This window comes from Dipteris shenzhenensis, chromosome 16, assembly GCF_047967505.1.
Source record: "Dipteris shenzhenensis isolate YYH24624 ecotype China chromosome 16, Dip_SZ_1.0, whole genome shotgun sequence".
Lineage (NCBI taxonomy): Eukaryota > Viridiplantae > Streptophyta > Polypodiopsida > Gleicheniales > Dipteridaceae > Dipteris > Dipteris shenzhenensis.
The window spans coordinates 12,968,681-12,986,153 of record NC_141611.1 but is presented as its reverse complement, the minus strand read 5'-3'; the positions used below and the strand labels follow the sequence as shown (position 1 = coordinate 12,986,153).

General features: G+C 39.5%; 2 protein-coding genes across 2 annotated transcripts; both read right to left on the bottom strand.

Annotated features, from left to right (window-relative positions):
* Nucleotides 1-10,247: 10,247 nt before the first annotated feature.
* LOC147892575 (receptor protein kinase CLAVATA1-like) lies at nt 10,248-11,718 on the bottom strand. Its single transcript, XM_087386748.1, has 2 exons — nt 10,729-11,718; nt 10,248-10,627 (listed from the first exon to the last, which is right to left on the bottom strand). Exons 1-2 carry the CDS (start codon nt 10,880-10,882, stop codon nt 10,248-10,250), a joined length of 534 nt encoding a protein of 177 aa, XP_087242874.1. The 5' UTR covers nt 10,883-11,718.
* Nucleotides 11,719-12,690: 972 nt separating this feature from the next.
* On the bottom strand, nt 12,691-14,401 carry LOC147892574 (uncharacterized). The gene is made up of 8 exons (XM_087386747.1): nt 14,183-14,401; nt 14,048-14,098; nt 13,858-13,947; nt 13,662-13,772; nt 13,486-13,575; nt 13,302-13,376; nt 13,109-13,168; nt 12,691-13,022 (listed from the first exon to the last, which is right to left on the bottom strand). Exons 1-8 carry the CDS (start codon nt 14,399-14,401, stop codon nt 12,759-12,761), a joined length of 960 nt encoding a protein of 319 aa, XP_087242873.1. The 3' UTR covers nt 12,691-12,758.
* Between the last annotated feature and the right edge of the window lie 3,072 nt (nt 14,402-17,473).

Sequence of the window (17,473 nt, the reverse complement as noted above, 5' to 3'; positions counted from 1 at the left end):
CCATGGAAGAAGTAATATAAAATAGGTGGAGATGGATATTATATTGGGTTATTCCCTCCATATAGGATAGGCCCATGTGGGGAAGGTATAGAAGGTCCAAGAGTGCAAGTTAAATAATGAGGAAAGTAGGATGAGGTGGCAAGATTCCTTGTGCCAACCCTCCACTTGTCCTCCTAGAGGTTTGAACATATTATAAAATTGGGAAGAGACCAAGGGAGTATCATAGACTTGAGATATGGGGCTTGATTTATGTGGAAAAATGAGGCAAAGGGTTATCGTACACAATTGAGAGTGCGTATCTGCCTAGCCCACGTGGGAGACCATGCATGTGGGAGAATGCATTTATTGGGAGAGACCCCCTCTCTTGGCTATAAAAGGAGGGGGCTATTCCTTGATGGGACACGCTCATTCTTGTAAAGCCACCTAGCTAGTACTTTGATTTCCCCCTTTCCTTCCTTTCAAATAAAGCATGGCCCTCTTCCCTTGATGTCTCCATCTTTACATTCCTCCTCCCATCATGTACATGCTTCTCTCCCCCCTCTCCCTTTCCCCTTGTGCCATAGCCTCCCTCTTCATTCCCTCCCCTTCTAATCCCATTTCCCCTCCCATGATAACGTTTTGCCCTCACGTTCTTCTTTCCTCTATGGTCCTTGAGCGTCGCCATGCTTAGTGTCTAGCCTCTTGTCCTAATTTCTTTTCCAGCTAACAGTACTCTTACACACCTTGTACATGTCACATTTAATGAAGGAATAATTGGCTTTAAAAAAAGGACTCAAGCTTGATACATGACAAACCCACTTGCGTACACCACTTGTGTATGCTACCCTTTCCATAATTTTACAATAGAGGACTCTTCTCCTCCCCTTGTGCCAAACTGTTCCAATACAAGTTTGTACATGTGAAACACTCCTTCCAACTCTCGAACTTGCTTTTGCATGATCCTTGCATCCCTTTCCTCTCACTCTTCATATTTTCTTCTAACCATGTGGTCTTACGACTTTACCTCACTAGCACTCTTCTCCTCCCCATGTTACCATGCATTCGCTTTATGCCTTAGTATTACAAGGCATAAAGAATTCCTCGAATCTATTATCTTGTCCATGTGCATACGCGTGTGTGTGCGAGCGTGCGTGCATACATGCCCACGCTAGTGCACGTGGACATGTGCGTGTGCATGCATGTCACAATATCACTCTTCTTCTCCCCATGCCACCATGCACACTTTATGCCTTAATATGGCAAGGCATAAAGGATTTCTTGAATCCATTATCAAACATCTTTTGTGCACGAGCACACGTGCATGCGGCGGATGAGCGAGCAAACACGTGCACGTGCGCATGTGCGTGTGCATGTGGAGAGAGAGAGAGAGACAGAGACAGAGACAGAGACAGAGACAGAGAGAGAGCCATAGTGTTCCCTTGAAGAATTGCCTAGGTTGAAAAATGGGTGTTTTCCCAAGATATACCACCATATATAAGAGGGTGAGGGGGAAAAAATTTTTCAAATGTATTTTTGAAAGTAAGGAAAACAAGCCCATTGATAACAAGACTGAAAAATCATCTATACTCCAAAGTTAAGACTCAGTACTTGTCACAATTAACACGACAACAAAAGTGATAACAAGACTGAAAAATCATCTATACTCCAAAGTTAAGACTCAGTACTTGTCACAATTAACACGACAACAAAAGGTAGCCTTTTTTCGAAAGTTAGATGTCAAAGGTGTGTTATTGATATCGATAGAAAAGTAGGTGTAAGATAAAATTGTAACTAATTGGATGTAGGATTGAGGGGCAATCAAGGAAATTACATTAGCAAAGCTGAAAAAAGACTTACATAATTTTCACTAAGACCTTATATAAATAAATACATAAACAAATATCGAGTAGTCATTATATCAAGCAGCAATGTTTTTATTTAAAAAAAACATTCTAACCCATGATAAATTTACTAGGTATCAAACAAGTCATCACATCCAAACCAAATGAAGGAAAAAGGACAGATATACATCAGTATAATATTACTCATCATGTGTGTGTATAAGGAAAGCTGTGAAACAAAGAAAGGGGACGACAAAAGGATATACATGCATTGTTGGCAGTATAGGCTCGATGCCCCACTTGTAACCCCCTAAATGTGGAGAGCTCAGGGGCTTGATACCTCAGCATGTATGAGGGTAGATTGACCAGTAGGGGAATGGGCTGAGGCTGCCATGTGGATAGCAAGATGGCTGCCACATGGACAGCAAACAGAGATCCTGCTTTGGGTAGCCCAAAGGGCCACCAAAGTTTGCCTTTGAGGGCTGGCTGTCAGACTGCAAACTTCAAAGAGCCCAATCATGAGCCCAAAAGAAGGGCACAAAGCTGCTGCATTGCACAGCAAGACAAGGGAGGCGGTAGATATAACATCTGGTTGACAGCAACAGCAGATGGTGTATGGCATCAGCAGCAAGTCTGTACATAAGGTACAGCAGTAATAGGAGGGCTGTGCAATAGGTACAGCAGCAGGTAGGACAACAGTTACAACAGCAGGTGGCTGGAGCAGGGTTGATGAAGCAGACTGGTCAACAGTCTGCTGGCTCAAAGAGGGCCTTACATATGCAACAGATGTGGAGCAGCAGGTTGGCTAACCTGGCTGCCTACAGACTGGGTCGGCTGACCCTGGTCTGTGGAAATTAAGACTGGCCAGTCAGCCAGATTTGCCAACCAGTCAGCTAACACATCATTCTGGAGCAGTGAAGAGCAATGGGAGCCCACTAGAGATCATCAACAATACAACAATACTTTGTAGGAGCTAAATCCCTAACACTTGCAGCAGACCTAGGTGCAGACCTACATAGCTTTGTCTGCAGTACACTTCAAAGCATTATTTTTGCAGCCTTGAGCAGCTACTGATGCCTACACAGAGGCACATGGCAAGAGTAGTAGTTTCCTTCAGAGGGTGCAGCCTTATTTTTTTTTCTTACCTCAGGGATTGTTTCTAGAGGTGCTGGCACATGTGTTGGTAAGTTTTTGTACATGGGTTTTAACTATAAATCTATTCTGTCTTGGCTGTCAGATCATTAACCCCTGAGGAATAAGGTGCGAATGAGTTACCGATATTATGAGACATGTTATATCCCACAAGCCACTGCCTTAGGGCTAAGATAAGGTATCAGTCCTCAAAATCAATATCCCAAGATAGGTCCATGATTCTAAGATGATTCTAAGAGATTCAAATATTGATTCTAGGACAATCCAAGCTCATACATAAAGAAAACATTAAGGTGTCGTACTTTAGCATTGGCATGGGATAGTATGTTCAAAAATTGGGTGTCAAAAAGACTTTTGTAAAGTTATTCTCATTAATTTGGAAGTTGATCACTTGGATTATTTGACACAGAATTGTACTAAATGTACATAAACTAACAATGTTTCCAAACAGTAAGAGGAATTGCTTTTTCTGTAAGAATGTATGCACGCACTTGGCACACTAATGAAATCTATTAAAATGATAACAAGTAGGAGAAACTAAAAACAGACGACGTTCATGCACAAGAATGTCATAAAGACAAGAAAAATCCTAACCACAACATTTGCAACCTCCTCAAGAAGATAAACAACAAATCCACATACCATCTGAAACATCGTGATAGATGAGTAGAAATTGTTCAAGAGAAAATAGCTTCCACGTTCTTGTTCAAAATGGCACACTCAGACTATTTCTTTAGGATCAATGTTAAAAGCTAGTAAGCACTCCAAACATGGACAGTTTCAACTGTATTTCTTGGCATCAGGACTGTTAAATAGGAGGATGCAATTTCCCTTCAATATAAATGAACGAGTAGCACATCAAGTATGACATTTCATACCTATAAATTGGACAAGAGTGGTAATCACTTCGTTGAACTAAATGAGACCCAGGACTGGAAGTGATGTCCAAGAGTTGTGGATAATAGATCTTGCCACATTCTTAATACAATAAATAATAGACCTTGCCACATCCTTAGACGGGCTTGCCATACTCTCAGTTGGATTTGTTCCAGAAGGGCTACTTGCCATGCCTACAAGACTCTGAAGTTGCATTTGCATATAGTGAATGATCAGAATTATACAAACATGAAACTTATCTCTATTTTCAAGCTTTCAAGCACTACAAGTAGTACTTCATCAACTCCTGTTGGGGACAAATGTTACCAGGATATCAGGCTGATCTAGAAGGTCTAACTCCTCTAATACATCAACACCAATGCGAAAAGTAGTTTCTTGGAAAGTGAACTCCGGGCTTTTGACTCTTGGGGCTCATGGACCTGCAAATTCAGAGCAGGTGATTGGTGTCTGTTCACTGGCAAAAGGTAATTCGACGAAGACATGAAATGCCGATGCTCATAATACTTCCAGCTCATCCTTGGACGCAATCAAACCCATCCTTGTCGTTGTCAATCTTGCTGTGAAACATAACCCTTCTAGCACCACCTCAACCAGCAGTTGCTCCAAAGTCATGTAATGGAAACCTGTCTCCATTAGCTTTTGCAGATACGTCCACAGAATGAGGCATAGACAGCACAGTATTGACACACAAGACTTCAAACAGTGCTGGAAAACCTACAGGACAGCGCCTTGTTACTTCTAATTGTGTTTGTCTTTCATATCCTGGACCATTATATAAAAATATGCTCTCACACAACAAATCCACACGCCCAACAGTGGGTGTAGACCATAGTATAAAAGTATGCTCTCACACATATAAATCCACACACCCACACATACTTGAGCATCCATTTATGCAAAGTCTTCGTACTGAGTTCTGTCGGCACTCCGGAGGTGAAGGGCAAACTCAGCCATGACAAAGGCTAGCACTAAAGGAGAAGGCTAATCAAAAAGTAGTCCAAAATCTCTTCATTCAAGCTACAACTGCTTGTGAAATCTAAACGATTTCATTTTAGTCTCTCCCAAACGAGCATCTAAATCTAGCTGGTAGGGCAACACACCATTTTAAGATAGAAAGAATTATCGCGATACCAGCAGGCCGCAACTAGCTAAGTTGAGAATGATTGTCCGCAACTCAGCCATGATGAAGGCTAGCACAGAAAAGGCCAAACATATGCAAGATATACCATAAGGGATGGTATGCTAGAAAGAAATGGCAAGGTTGTAATACAACCTCTCTGTAAGCCACTCTACGCTCCCGAGCATTGGTGCATCATCTAACAAGCTTTCACTCGTTTCTTCCATCTACACACCTCCAAAATCACAACAGAAAATGCAAGGAAATCCATTAAGATCAAAAAAATAGCCACCCATGAGCTCCTTCCCTCCCTTCTTAGATCAAGTGCCCTAAACCGTCGCTATATGCTTTTTTGTGCTTTCATGTGCTTTTGCATGCTTTTTCATTTTCCCCGGGTTTTAACACATGAGCTTTAGGCCATAAGCTTTGGATAAACTCGTCCACCTTTTGAGTTTCTCTAATTTCGGTCATTAGAGCACTCTCTAATACCGTGAAACTCAGGTTGTGCATAATGCGAGACAACGCATCAGCAACCTTGTTATCTTTTCCTCTTCGGTACTGAATCATTAAATTAAACTCCTGCATGAGCTCCGCCCACCTAGCTTGGCGGCCCCTCAAGTCAGGCTGTTTATAAAAATGTTTCAGAGTATCATGATCCACATCCACATAAAACTCTAGACCATATAAATAATGCCTCCATGTTTTCAAAGCATGGATAACACATACAACTAGCTGGCTCAAATAGCCGAGAGAAAATTGAATCCTCGTAAACCCTTCAATAAGGAGTATGGGTCATCATCTAAGACCAATAATATACCCACTTTTAGGAAACCAAACCGGTTTAAGAATAATAAAGGGAAGGGTAAAGCTCTTGTAAGGAATGTGAACAGCCAATCACGTCCTGGATGGGTGCCATTTCCTTCTATGACTGACGAAGAGAAGAGGAAGTTGATTAAGGAAGGAAAATGTTTCGGGTGCAAGAAACATAAGCCAGGGCACGTATGGCATAAGTGTCCCGTTCTCTTGGCTAAGATTGCCAAGACGAATTCAGTAAAAGGGAAAGCCAAGGCATCCAAGCAGGAGGGTGAGGCTTCTACCTTGTCACCCTCGAAATCTACTATGACTATTGAGCCAATAGTGAATGCTGTCCATTCAGCCAATACCTTTGGGCCTCATGATCTTTTTAAGGTGTATGGATTCGTGAATGGACAGAGAATAGTGGTTCTCCTAGATGATGGATGTAATTATGACTTAGTAAGTGATAGATTGGCAAAATTACTCCATCTTAAACCAGAACCTATAAAAAACATGTCACTTTCAGGAGCTTTTAGGGGACACAATAAAGAAGACACATCCATTGTACGGAATATTCCTTTTCGTATACAAAAATATAGAGATCGAAGGGATTTTCTAGTAGCCCCTTTACAAGACGTTGACATGATTCTAGGTAAACCATGGCGGTATGATTTTAACCCTGCTATTCCCAAGCGAAAAGATTGGTAAAAAGAGGGGTAGATTGTAATCTTGTGTATATACGGGATTCACGAGATCTTCATAAGAAGATCGGAAGAGAAATGAGTTCCTTAGAGCTTATGAGGATCGATTTTCAAGAGATGACTCATTCGAATTGCCTATGGAGAGAGAAGATGATCATGCCATAGACTTAGAGCCAGGAGCTTCTCCTCCATGTAGAGCCCCATATAGGATGAACAGGATAGAAATGGAGGAGGTAGAAAAACAAATTGAAGATCTGTTGCAAAAAGGCCTGATTCGACCAAGCAGTTCTCCATTTGGAGCACCTGTATTATTGGTTAAGAAGAAGGATGAATCATATCGTATGTGTATAGATTACCGTGCTTTGAATAAACTTACGATTAAGAACCGGTATCCGATTCCAAGAGTCCATGATTTATTGGATATGCTTAAAGGTGCTAAAGTTTTTAGCAAATTGGATTTGAAATTTTGAAATCTGGTTATCATCAACTTCGTATGAAAGCTGGGGATGAACATAAGACTGCTTTTCGCACTCTCACTGGACATTATGAGTTTTTGGTCATGCCTTTTGGCCTAACTAATGCTCCAGCCACTTTTAGTAGGCTGATGAGAAGGGTTTTGCGACCCTACTTGGGAAAATTTGTCATAGTCTTTTTTTATGATATTTTAGTGTTCAGCCAGAATGAGGAAGAGCATAAGGATCACCTTGCTAAGGTGATGGAGCTCCTAAGGAAGGATCGATTGTTCCTAAATACCAAGAAGAGTGAGTTTTTCAAGACAGAAATAGAGTATTTGGGACACATTGTGTCTGCCGACGAGGGAATTCGGGTTGACCCTAAAAAGGTCAAGGCCATAATTGAATGGCCAATACCCAAAAACATACATGAGCTGAGATCCTTCCTAGGGATGTGTAGTTATTATCGCAGATTCATTAAGAATTTTGCACATCTTGCTTCCCCACTAACAGATTTGTTGAAGAAGCATTCCTTGTATGAGTGGGGAGAGGTTCACCAAGTAGCTTTTGAGGAGCTTAAGAGATTGGTGATTGCACCAGTGTTAACACTTCCGGACATGGACAAAGAGTTCTTTGTTGTATGTACGGATGCAAGTGGTACCTCGATTGGGGCAGTGTTGATGCAAGGAGGGCATCCCATTGCTTATGAGAGTAGAAAACTTCAAGGGGCTGAATTGAAATATATCACATATGAGAAGGAGTTATTGGCAGTCATTCGTGCTCTAAAGTTATGGAAGCATTATTTATATGGTTCTGCTTTCAAGATTAAGACTGACCATCAAAGTATCAAGCACTTGTTCTCTCAACCCATTGTCTCTTCAAGGCAAATCAAATGGGCTGAATATATTCAATCCTTTGGGCAACCAAATATCGAATATCAGCAAGGAAAGGAGAATTTAGTAGCTGATGCTTTGAGTGGACGGCCCCAAGTTAATCACGTTTCTGTGATTAAGGAGAAATCATTAGGAGCAATGGTTGAAGCTTATCCTTTAGATGAGGACTTCGCTGACATTTATGGGAAGATTCAGCGTAATGAGGTCAGGGATTTAGAGGCTTACTCCATCGTGGATGGATACTTATTTTTGGGACGTGCCATATGGGTACCCAAAACATTTCGGTATCTAGTCATGAGTGAGTTACATGCGAGTCCATATTCTGGACATAGAGGCATTAGAGGGACCATTGACAATATTGAGAGATACTTCTATTGGCCTAAACTTCGCAAAGAAGTTTCGACCTTTGTTCAACAATGTGACGTATGTCAGCGCATTAAATCTGACACAAGTAAGACTGCTAGTCTTTTGCAGCCTTTGCCTATTCCTTCGGAAAGGTGGGAACACATTACAATGGATTTTGTGTCTGGTTTCCCCAAGGTTGGTCAGTTTGAGCATACCATTGTATCCCATAATGATGGCCGTTTCATTAGCAACTTTTGGACAGCCCTATTAGAGAATCTCGGAACCAAATTGAAATTTACTATAGCCTTCCATCCTCAAGGAGATGGACAAAGTGAGAATGCCAATCAAACCATAATTACTTTACTTCGAGCTTATGTCCATGACCAACCTAGAAGGTGGCCAGAGTTCTTACCCATGTTAGAGTTTGCTTATAATAACATTGTACATACTTCCACCAAGAAAGCCCCATTTGAAATCATCTATGGGCAATGTTTACCCACTCCAATAACACACTTGGGGGAGCAAATTTTTGCTGCTGACCAGTTTGCTAAGGATATGTCACAGGTTATTGAGTAGGTAAAAGAACATATTAAAAGAAGTTTATTACAAGGAGGATGATTGGGTTTTATTGAAGAAGAATCAAGTCAGTGAGAGGAAGTACCAAACACGTCAAGCTAGCACCGAAGTTGTATGGTCCATTTCAGATTTCAGCAGCTTTATATCCAGAAGAAGGATCCAGAGCGTATGAGCTGAAGTTACCAGCCCACTGGCGTATGAAGAACATCTTTCATGTGAGCAATTTGAAGAGATACCATGGCGATACTTCTGCGTTTTTGGATACTCAGCATCAAGAAGAACCTGAACTTGAAGATGGGACTGAAGTTCTTACTCCGGAACAGATCGTGTACCATAAAGAGAAGAGTACTCGTGGAAAGAAGAGATATATGTATTTACTGAAGTTTAAAAACCAGCCAGCTAGTGATGCATAATGGATGGCAGAAGAGTTCTTTACAGATTTTCCACAGATACTCGTAGATTGCAAAGAGGCGATGCAATGGCAGATGTAACAAGAGAAAGTGCACGTAAGAGGAAGAGACAAGCAATAATCCAGAAGAGGACTTCTGCTCATTCAAGCAAGAGGGAGTGTCATGACAAGAGAAATGATTATTTAGTTAATTAATAGTCATTAGAACTTTATTATTGTTAGGCGCCAATTTGATGGTGCAGTTATATGTTTGTATTTATGATCGATCAAGTGGTGTAAATAGTACCGCCAAAACTATGTAACATTGGCCAATGATTAGTAATAAAGATGTGCACACACGTGTCTAGGTCCTAGGGGCAATAGGAAAGGGAAAGGGTGCATTAGAGTGCATTAAAGGGTCCCGTCTGTCCATCGCATGGAGGTCACGAGTAACCGAATTGCTCCACGCTCCTAGTACTTCACGCATCCCACGCTCACCCCGATCTTCATCTACCTGCGCTCCCAAAGGCTTCGCCTAACCCCCCGCAATCTCTTGGAGGCAGTGTGGGATGACCACCGAACAGACACGTCGTTTGTCAGATCGAAATCCGTCCCCTCTCTATCTCCTAGCCTTGGGCTCTGACCAAATGTTACACACAATATCTATTTCCTACTACGGCTTGTACGGAGGAGAATCCAAGCAACCGTCCTACAATGAAATAAGTTCTTGCAATGTTAGTAAACATTGGAACGGGTTTTGGCAATGCTTTTCTCAACTATCCCACATTAGAAAGCTGTTACACACAACATCTATTTCCTACTGCAAATCACGGGAGCAGCACCAATTCTTTCCTCCCAGCCAACCTTGTTGAAGCTAGTGAGAGAAGAGAATGAAGTATTCACGTATGTTTTCTTATTCGAATCCAAGCAGCCATCCTACAATGAAACAAGTTCTTGCAGTGTTAGTAAACATTGAAACGGGTTTTGGCAATGCATGGTGATTGAATACTTCATGTGATTTGCAGAGGAAATAGATGTTGTATGTAACAGCTTTCTAATGTGGGATAGTTGAGAAAAGCATTGCCAAAATACTGCAAATCACATGAAGTATTCAATCACCATGTTGTGTGTAAGAGCTTTCTAATGTGGGATAGTTGAGAAAAGCATTGCCAAAACCCGTTTCAATGTTTACTAACACTGCAAGAACTTGTTTCATTGTAGGACGGCTGCTTGGATTCTCCTCCGTACAAGCCAAAGCGAGGCCCATGAGTCTGATGATATGAAGAGGATTATTGATTCCAAATCCTCGAAGAGCTTCATCCAAGATTGCTATTGTTTTGTCTGGGAAATATGAGCGCACCCATTGCGATAAAGAGATTCCCATGCCAAGATTTTCCTCCGTGGGCCTTCTTGTCGTCAACATCTCAAGCAATACAACACCATAACTGAAAACGCCCGCCTTCGTTGAAACCTGGGTAGAGTATGCACACTCTGCAAATGAAACAAAGCATTATGTTGTATGTTGACATAATTTCGAATCCCCGTCTCACCATCGTCTTGTGGGAAGAGTGATCTAAAGGCAAGCGCTTTACCTGGTGCAATGTAGCCAATCGAGCCTTTGAAGGTGGAAGATAGCTGGAGAGAGGTTCCACCGCTTGAAAGATCGGTGAATAGCCTGGCAGTCCCAAAGTCTGTGAGGCGCGCTTCAAAGTCGGAATTAAAGAGGATGTTCAAGTCACCATGCATCACAGGAGACCATAGTCATGGTGCAGATAAACCAAAACCTTAGCAACAGCGCGCGCCAATTGCTGTCTTCAAGCGTGCTTCCCAGCTCAATCTGCAGCTTTCAGGCATGCAAGTGTCGCTCCAAACTCCCATTGCTCACAAATTCCAACACCAAAGCCTTCAGCTCCGAAGTAGAGACGCAACCCAAGATTTTCACTAGATTTCTGTGCCGCAGTCTCCCAAGTATCCGCACCTCCCTTACGAATATATCGTAAGATCGTGCATCTTTGAGTTTTTTCACAGCAACGACCCTGTTGTCTGGCAACACGCCTTTGTAAACAACGCTGAAGCCACCTGCACCAAGGTTTTTTTTCTCATCGTAGCCTTCAGTGGCAGTCCATAGATCTTCCGCTGTAAACCTTTGCCCTCCAAAGGTTGGACGTAGGACAAGAGAGGAGGTTGGGGTGCAGCGGCGGAGAAGGTACCAGAGTAATCCCCCCAACAATAGCAACGCCGAAGTAGAATGATAATGAGCTTCGATCGAGAGAAAGTCGACCCTTGTCGTGGCCTGAAACCGCTACGTCGCAGACTTTATGAAGGATCGGCCCACAGGGCCCGGGTTGCCCAGAAATGATGTAGCATGGAGATGTGTGAACAGGCCAACATTCGGAATTTGACCTGTGAAGCCATTGAATGAGACATTGAGATATGGGAGGCTATGCATGCGGCCAAGGAAAGAAGGCAAACCGCCCGTGAGCTTGTTGAAAGATACACGTGAAGCTGTGCGACGGAGTTTAAAGCAGCGAGCTGTGGGGGGAGAGATCCTGATAGCCTGTTTCCCAGTCCTTTTGTGTTGGTGTTTCGCTGTTTTGGGCGAATTATCAGGCGGGAGCAAGATGTTCGTATTGCTGTAAGTGGCATGATGGAGGTTCCGTTGGACATCGTTGCTGTTGTTATGGCTATGAACCGGTCCTTAGCAAGGAGAATGATTCTGTCACAAGGAACTCTAAACCTTTGTCTATATAGTAAAAAAAAGGTATTTTGCTAGATACAAATGAACGTATCTAGCAAAATTCCGGAATAGTAAATTCTGAACATTTACTAGATTGTCTATATAGTAAGTAATTTATTATATAGCAAATGATTAACATTAATTTGCTAGATATACTATATCTAGTAAATTTGTATATAGGAAAACCAAGGAGTATCTATGTAGATACGATTTTACTATATGGCGAATCTATATTATAAGTTTACTAGTAAGACTAATTCTAGTAAATTTAGCAATATAGTAAAACCAAGCATTTTCCATATAGACAAGAATTTACTATATAGTTAAGTTTTTACTATATAGCAAATCTATATCCTAAGTTTACTAGTAAGACTAATTCTAGTAAATTTAGCAATATAGTAAAACTGAGCATTTTTCATATAGACTAGCAAATTTACTTTAGAATGTTACTATATAATAGATTCACTATAGTAACTCTATCTATGTAGTAAAAGCTGAGATTGATAAATTTTATATATTACAAAATCAATTTTTACTCACACAATTAAATTTCCATATACATCGTATGAAAAAATGTAAAGTGACATTTAGAATGAATTAAAGATAACTGCATAATCAAGATGTAGAATGCAAACTCATCTTCAAAGAAAGAAAGAAACAACTAGTTACTAAGAAACTTTATAAAAATATTAAACAACATGAATACTTGCATACTTATTGGACATCAAGAAACAAAAATAGAGTTCATCCAATTGTTCAAAATGCACATGTATCATTCCGATACATGTACATCATTAAGACTGAATTATTCATCCAATTGTTCAAAATGCATCCAATTGTTCATCCAAAAATAGAGTTCATCCAATTGTTCTAAATGCACACATGTCATTCCGATACATGTACATCATCAAGACTCAAAATGTGGTCTTCATGCTTCTTTACAATAACTTTTTTTTCTAAAACTAGCCAATCCACTATAGCTTTCCTCATTGCAGGCAAGCTATGCTCAGTTTTGTGTCCATGGAAAGTAGGGTCTCTTTTGATAATGTTGTAGTTAGTCTTTAGAGACGCATACATTTCATTAATAGTATGTATCTCTAAAAACTTCAAGAGAATTGTCTCTTGATCCTCTTCACAAAATTCATCAATCTGAAAGAAGCAATAAAAATATATTATAATCCTTGTTTACTAATTTATAAAAAGAAGAATGCATCATATTTAAAAAAAGAGCTTACTTGAGAAGACATATCAACACAAAAATCGAGGTCCTTCTCGACATGGATGGCATTAAGCTCCTATGAAAGGAAAACAAGTAGTAAAGAGTAATCTTTTATATAACGTAAAATGGAAACCAACTACCAAATATGTATGCATGATTTTACATGTAAGATATATGATTTAAAGTAGAAAAACTAAAATAATAAATACCTTCAGTCTTTGTTGCTTTTTAGCAGCTTTACTTGCCTTCATTTTTTGCATGTTTTTTTTCATCTTCTCACTCCACTTTAAAGAAGAATAAATATTAAGTTCTAGATTCCCATGTGAGACAAACGAAAAAAAACGATGCATAAGAATTAACATTAAACCCGTTATAAAGAGGTATAATGTATACCTTTGGTGTGCGCTTGCTCTTTCTTGCAATTGACATATCCTCAGGATTTAGCGAAGTCTCATGAACGCAAGTTTGATTCAAATCCTCAACCTAAATCATTAAAAAATACTAATTAGATATCCATATTAAACTCAACTGATATAATATAAAATGGCAACGATAATCAATTTTCCAACCTGTTCTGTCTCTTGCAATAACTCCATGAAAGATTTAGATGCTGAAAAATGATGATCTTCAGTCGTTGCTAACTCTTGTGGCATTTCTGGGCAATAAACACCTTCTCCTACCTAACAAAGATTACATAATTCTTATAAACAAATTCACAAGAAAATAAGTATAAATTACAATGTATGTGAAATATGTGATACAAACCTGAACCAACATTTCACTACCGTGTTCCAAGTCATATTGACATGGAGCATGATCCTCTATAGATGCAGCTACTATAAGTTGTTCTTCCTCCTATCATCATTATAATAAAATGCTCAAGAATTAACACATGTATAATGACTTAAACGTATAGAAGGGAAATACAAATTTGAAAATAAATCATCAAACTTACATATCCCTGCAAAACTTGTTCTTCTTTTTCAAATAATGCACCAATTGTTTCCTGCAATAATTATAATATAGTGAATTTATTTAAATATAAAAGAAGAACATAATAGACAATTTGCATTATGAAGAAAGATATTACCATAGAAGATCCCACTGAAGAGCCCGCAGAAGAGGTGATGCTTTTTCTTTTTTTGTACTTTCGGCTTGCTTGCATTGTTCGAACATAGTACATATAAACATCTTCTTGCTTCCAAAAGTATGTAGCTCCGGGAAACTTAAGTGGCAAAATTTGATCATAGTTATCTTGAATAAAATCCTTGATTTTTTGTTGTTCATCTTTATTGTGCCGTAAATCCATAGTAATCTCATTATTTTTGACCCACAACTGCACTATACGATGGTTTTTACAGTAAGTCACATTTTGGTTATCCCTGCAATGGCGTAGTAAAAAATCCCTTCCATAGAGCATGCCACACTCACGATCTGCCAACTTTGGGGGTCGAAAAATTTGATCATAAGTAGGAATCTCTAGCAAAGATACATCACCACTATTTGTTTGCATTGTGCATCGTTGAGGCATTTTGGACATCTCTTTACTCATGGAGCTTACCACATGCAATCTTTTTGAAGAGCTAGTATTATTTCCCTTTAGCTGCTCTACTGTCTTTTGTAGTTGAGAGATAGTTTCCAATAAGGATTCCAAATTCGGTACATCGGGAGAAGACATAATAAACTCTAGCCTGAACAACAATTCAATAAAACCATAAGGCTTAGCAAAAAATTTTAAAAAAATAGCTAGTATTTGTTTTTACAATAAGAATATTTCTTCTAATTAAGAAAAGAGCATTATAAGTAATAAACGAAAAAGAATAATTATTCTTACTTGTTCTCGCTTGCATGAAAATGCATCATGCATCCCCAATGATATCATGGTATTATTATGATATCCAAGCCATAGGTAAATAAGAAGTTTCACCATTAGATGACACTACTCTCCTCTTACTGATAACCGCCCATCCTGGTACTATTATGATGCAACAGTTCCAGTCCCTCCAAAAGCTCTCTTCATTATCAACCTTCCATGTGTTCTCATGCGTGTGATCTTGTTTCAGCCATGCTAGCATGATTTGCTTCCTTTCATAATCAACTGCTCTTATCACAGCATGTAGAAATTGACTATTCAAATCACTAACATCAATGCGTGCTAGCACAACATCATCATGTTCCAACCAAGGAGGCACACAACCAACTTTACCTATTTTCAATAGCCGCGTTCTTTGAGCCAAGTCTTTTGTTTCATATGCAATAAGTTTACTACTAATACTAGGCAAAGGCATAAACTTATGCAACAAAGAACTTATGGATCTTATACAATCCCAATAGTATGGAAGACGTTGAGCTTGTAATACACTCATTCCTGTTACTGGGTCTATCAACAAATGCTCCTTGTCAGTTATCATTGTAATGCATTGCTTATAGTACTCTGCACTAAAAAAAACCATATACTCTCCATCCCATTGTATAGAGAAAAACTCCCTAATGTGTGCCTTCCAATGACCTACACTTTCCGTTGCATCGTTTCCATCCACTCTTACCACTACATCATCTCCAACCTTATAAATATCACCATTATAAAAGACCTTTTGATATATTGTGACATGACGTCCTTGAAGAAAACCCACTTCAGTAGACCAAAGTTGTTCAAGATACTTTTGTTCTTCTTGAGAGAGCAATCGATGTACTCTTCTCTTCCTTGTTATTGGAATGCCTTTTAGTTTCATCATTTTGCAGCAAGGAAGATTTCCATTATGCATGACAAGAACTCTCCAAATATCCTTAGCTTTCATGATTGAAGAAACCTCTAAAAGTCCAAACTCATGTATTGAATGACATGATGGACTTTCTTGATTGGTTGTTTCATAACCATCAGGGAGATAAATAGATCCATGTACCTCCATTAACAACCTTTCATGTGGCATGAGACCATCCATTTCTTCTTGCATGGTACTAAAAACCTTAGTAAAATGGGTTCTCATATAGAAGTGAGCATATGTTACTTCATTATTTCGATTATTGGTATTGACACCCACATAAGATGAAACCAGGCGTTCAAATAGATAGCACCAAAATACATCATGCATCCCATGTCTATAAACATCATCTAATATTTCCGCATTGCCTGTAAACATAAGAGAATTTGGTTAGACTACACCAAAGATACAAAAGGAACACTAGTCATCAAATGTTCAACAAGTTTACATCTAGTAAGATGGTATACGAACCTGCAACATGCTCTAATGGTGAAGAATTTGCTCCCAATGACTCTTCTTTTTTTACTCTCCAAGCAAGGAGTAAAGCACGTACTGTTTTCATAGTTTCCTTTGACCAACCATTGTCACGGCTATAATTATAGAAACTATGTGCAATATCAATCAACAAAATACCCAAGTCATGTAAGTGCTTTGGAATACCTTCTATTTTGTTTAAGATATATGGTAGGCACCATTGCATAAACTTTTGGTTCTCCTCAGCCTTAAAGCTTTCATGATGCTTACTTGGAACATGTGGCCATCGCCCATACCGAATAGATGAAGGCGCAATCTTACTTACTACCTCAACACAAGAGTCTATCGCTCTTTTGGTCTCATTGGTTGATGCTCTCATGAGTGAAGTGATATATTTGCTAAAAACATTCAAGGAAAAAACATGCATTGCATCATATACTAAGTCCAATGATAAATTAAAACCATAGAGATCATATAACCTCCATAGTATGGACTCTCCAGATAATCCAGCAGTCTTTAGTATTCCTTCTCGTTCTACTTGTGTGAAGGCTTTTCTTGATTGTGACAAGGCCTCGACCATTTCAGCCAAAGAGCGTTTGGGAGGTGGGTACCTAGCTTGAAACCTGTTACCATCATACACATATCTCCCTTGAAATGAAGGATTAGTAACATCTAGAGTGGCTTGAGCTTTATCCCTTCGACAAAATGATTGTCCACCATCTTTGAATAAACCTATCTTGCACTGGGCTGGATGATCTCCAGTGACCATCATCAACATTGCACGAAGATTGCATAGTTTAGTCTTACCAAAGGAAACATCAAATATTTGTTCCACGGGATAGTTGTAAAACACATCAATCCCCTTGATGAAAAGTTGTTCTAGTTCATCAATAAGAGGCCGCAAGAATGTGCTAAAGGTATCACTTGAGTTTCGAATTATTTTCTTGCAACTAAATGGTATAAACAATACTGGTAGAACTCCAATTATGGAGCTCTTTCCACCATTTAAAACCATAATTTCAACAGCACCACAATCCTTTTGGGTGGTTCGAGAAGCTTGAAAACCATCCCAATGGAGAAGAAGTGCAAAGTTTCGAGGATCACCCTGTGATTAAAATACTTGTTAATATAATATCTTTTAATAC

What these genes read in the sequence shown, in the direction of transcription:
- LOC147892575 (XM_087386748.1), bottom strand. Translation starts at nt 10,882, where the DNA reads ATGCATGGTGACTTGAACATCCTCTTTAATTCCGACTTTGAAGCGCGC. An exon ending in GATTGGCTACATTGCACCAG is followed by an intron (nt 10,628 to 10,728) that starts GTAAAGCGCTTG and finishes TTTCATTTGCAG; the next exon opens with AGTGTGCATACTCTACCCAG.
- LOC147892574 (XM_087386747.1), bottom strand. Translation starts at nt 14,401, where the DNA reads ATGGATTTACGGCACAATAAAGATGAACAACAAAAAATCAAGGATTTT. An exon ending in TATTGCAAGAGACAGAACAG is followed by an intron (nt 13,576 to 13,661) that starts GTTGGAAAATTG and finishes TTAATGATTTAG; the next exon opens with GTTGAGGATTTGAATCAAAC. An exon ending in AAAAGCAACAAAGACTGAAG is followed by an intron (nt 13,169 to 13,301) that starts GTATTTATTATT and finishes TTCCTTTCATAG; the next exon opens with GAGCTTAATGCCATCCATGT.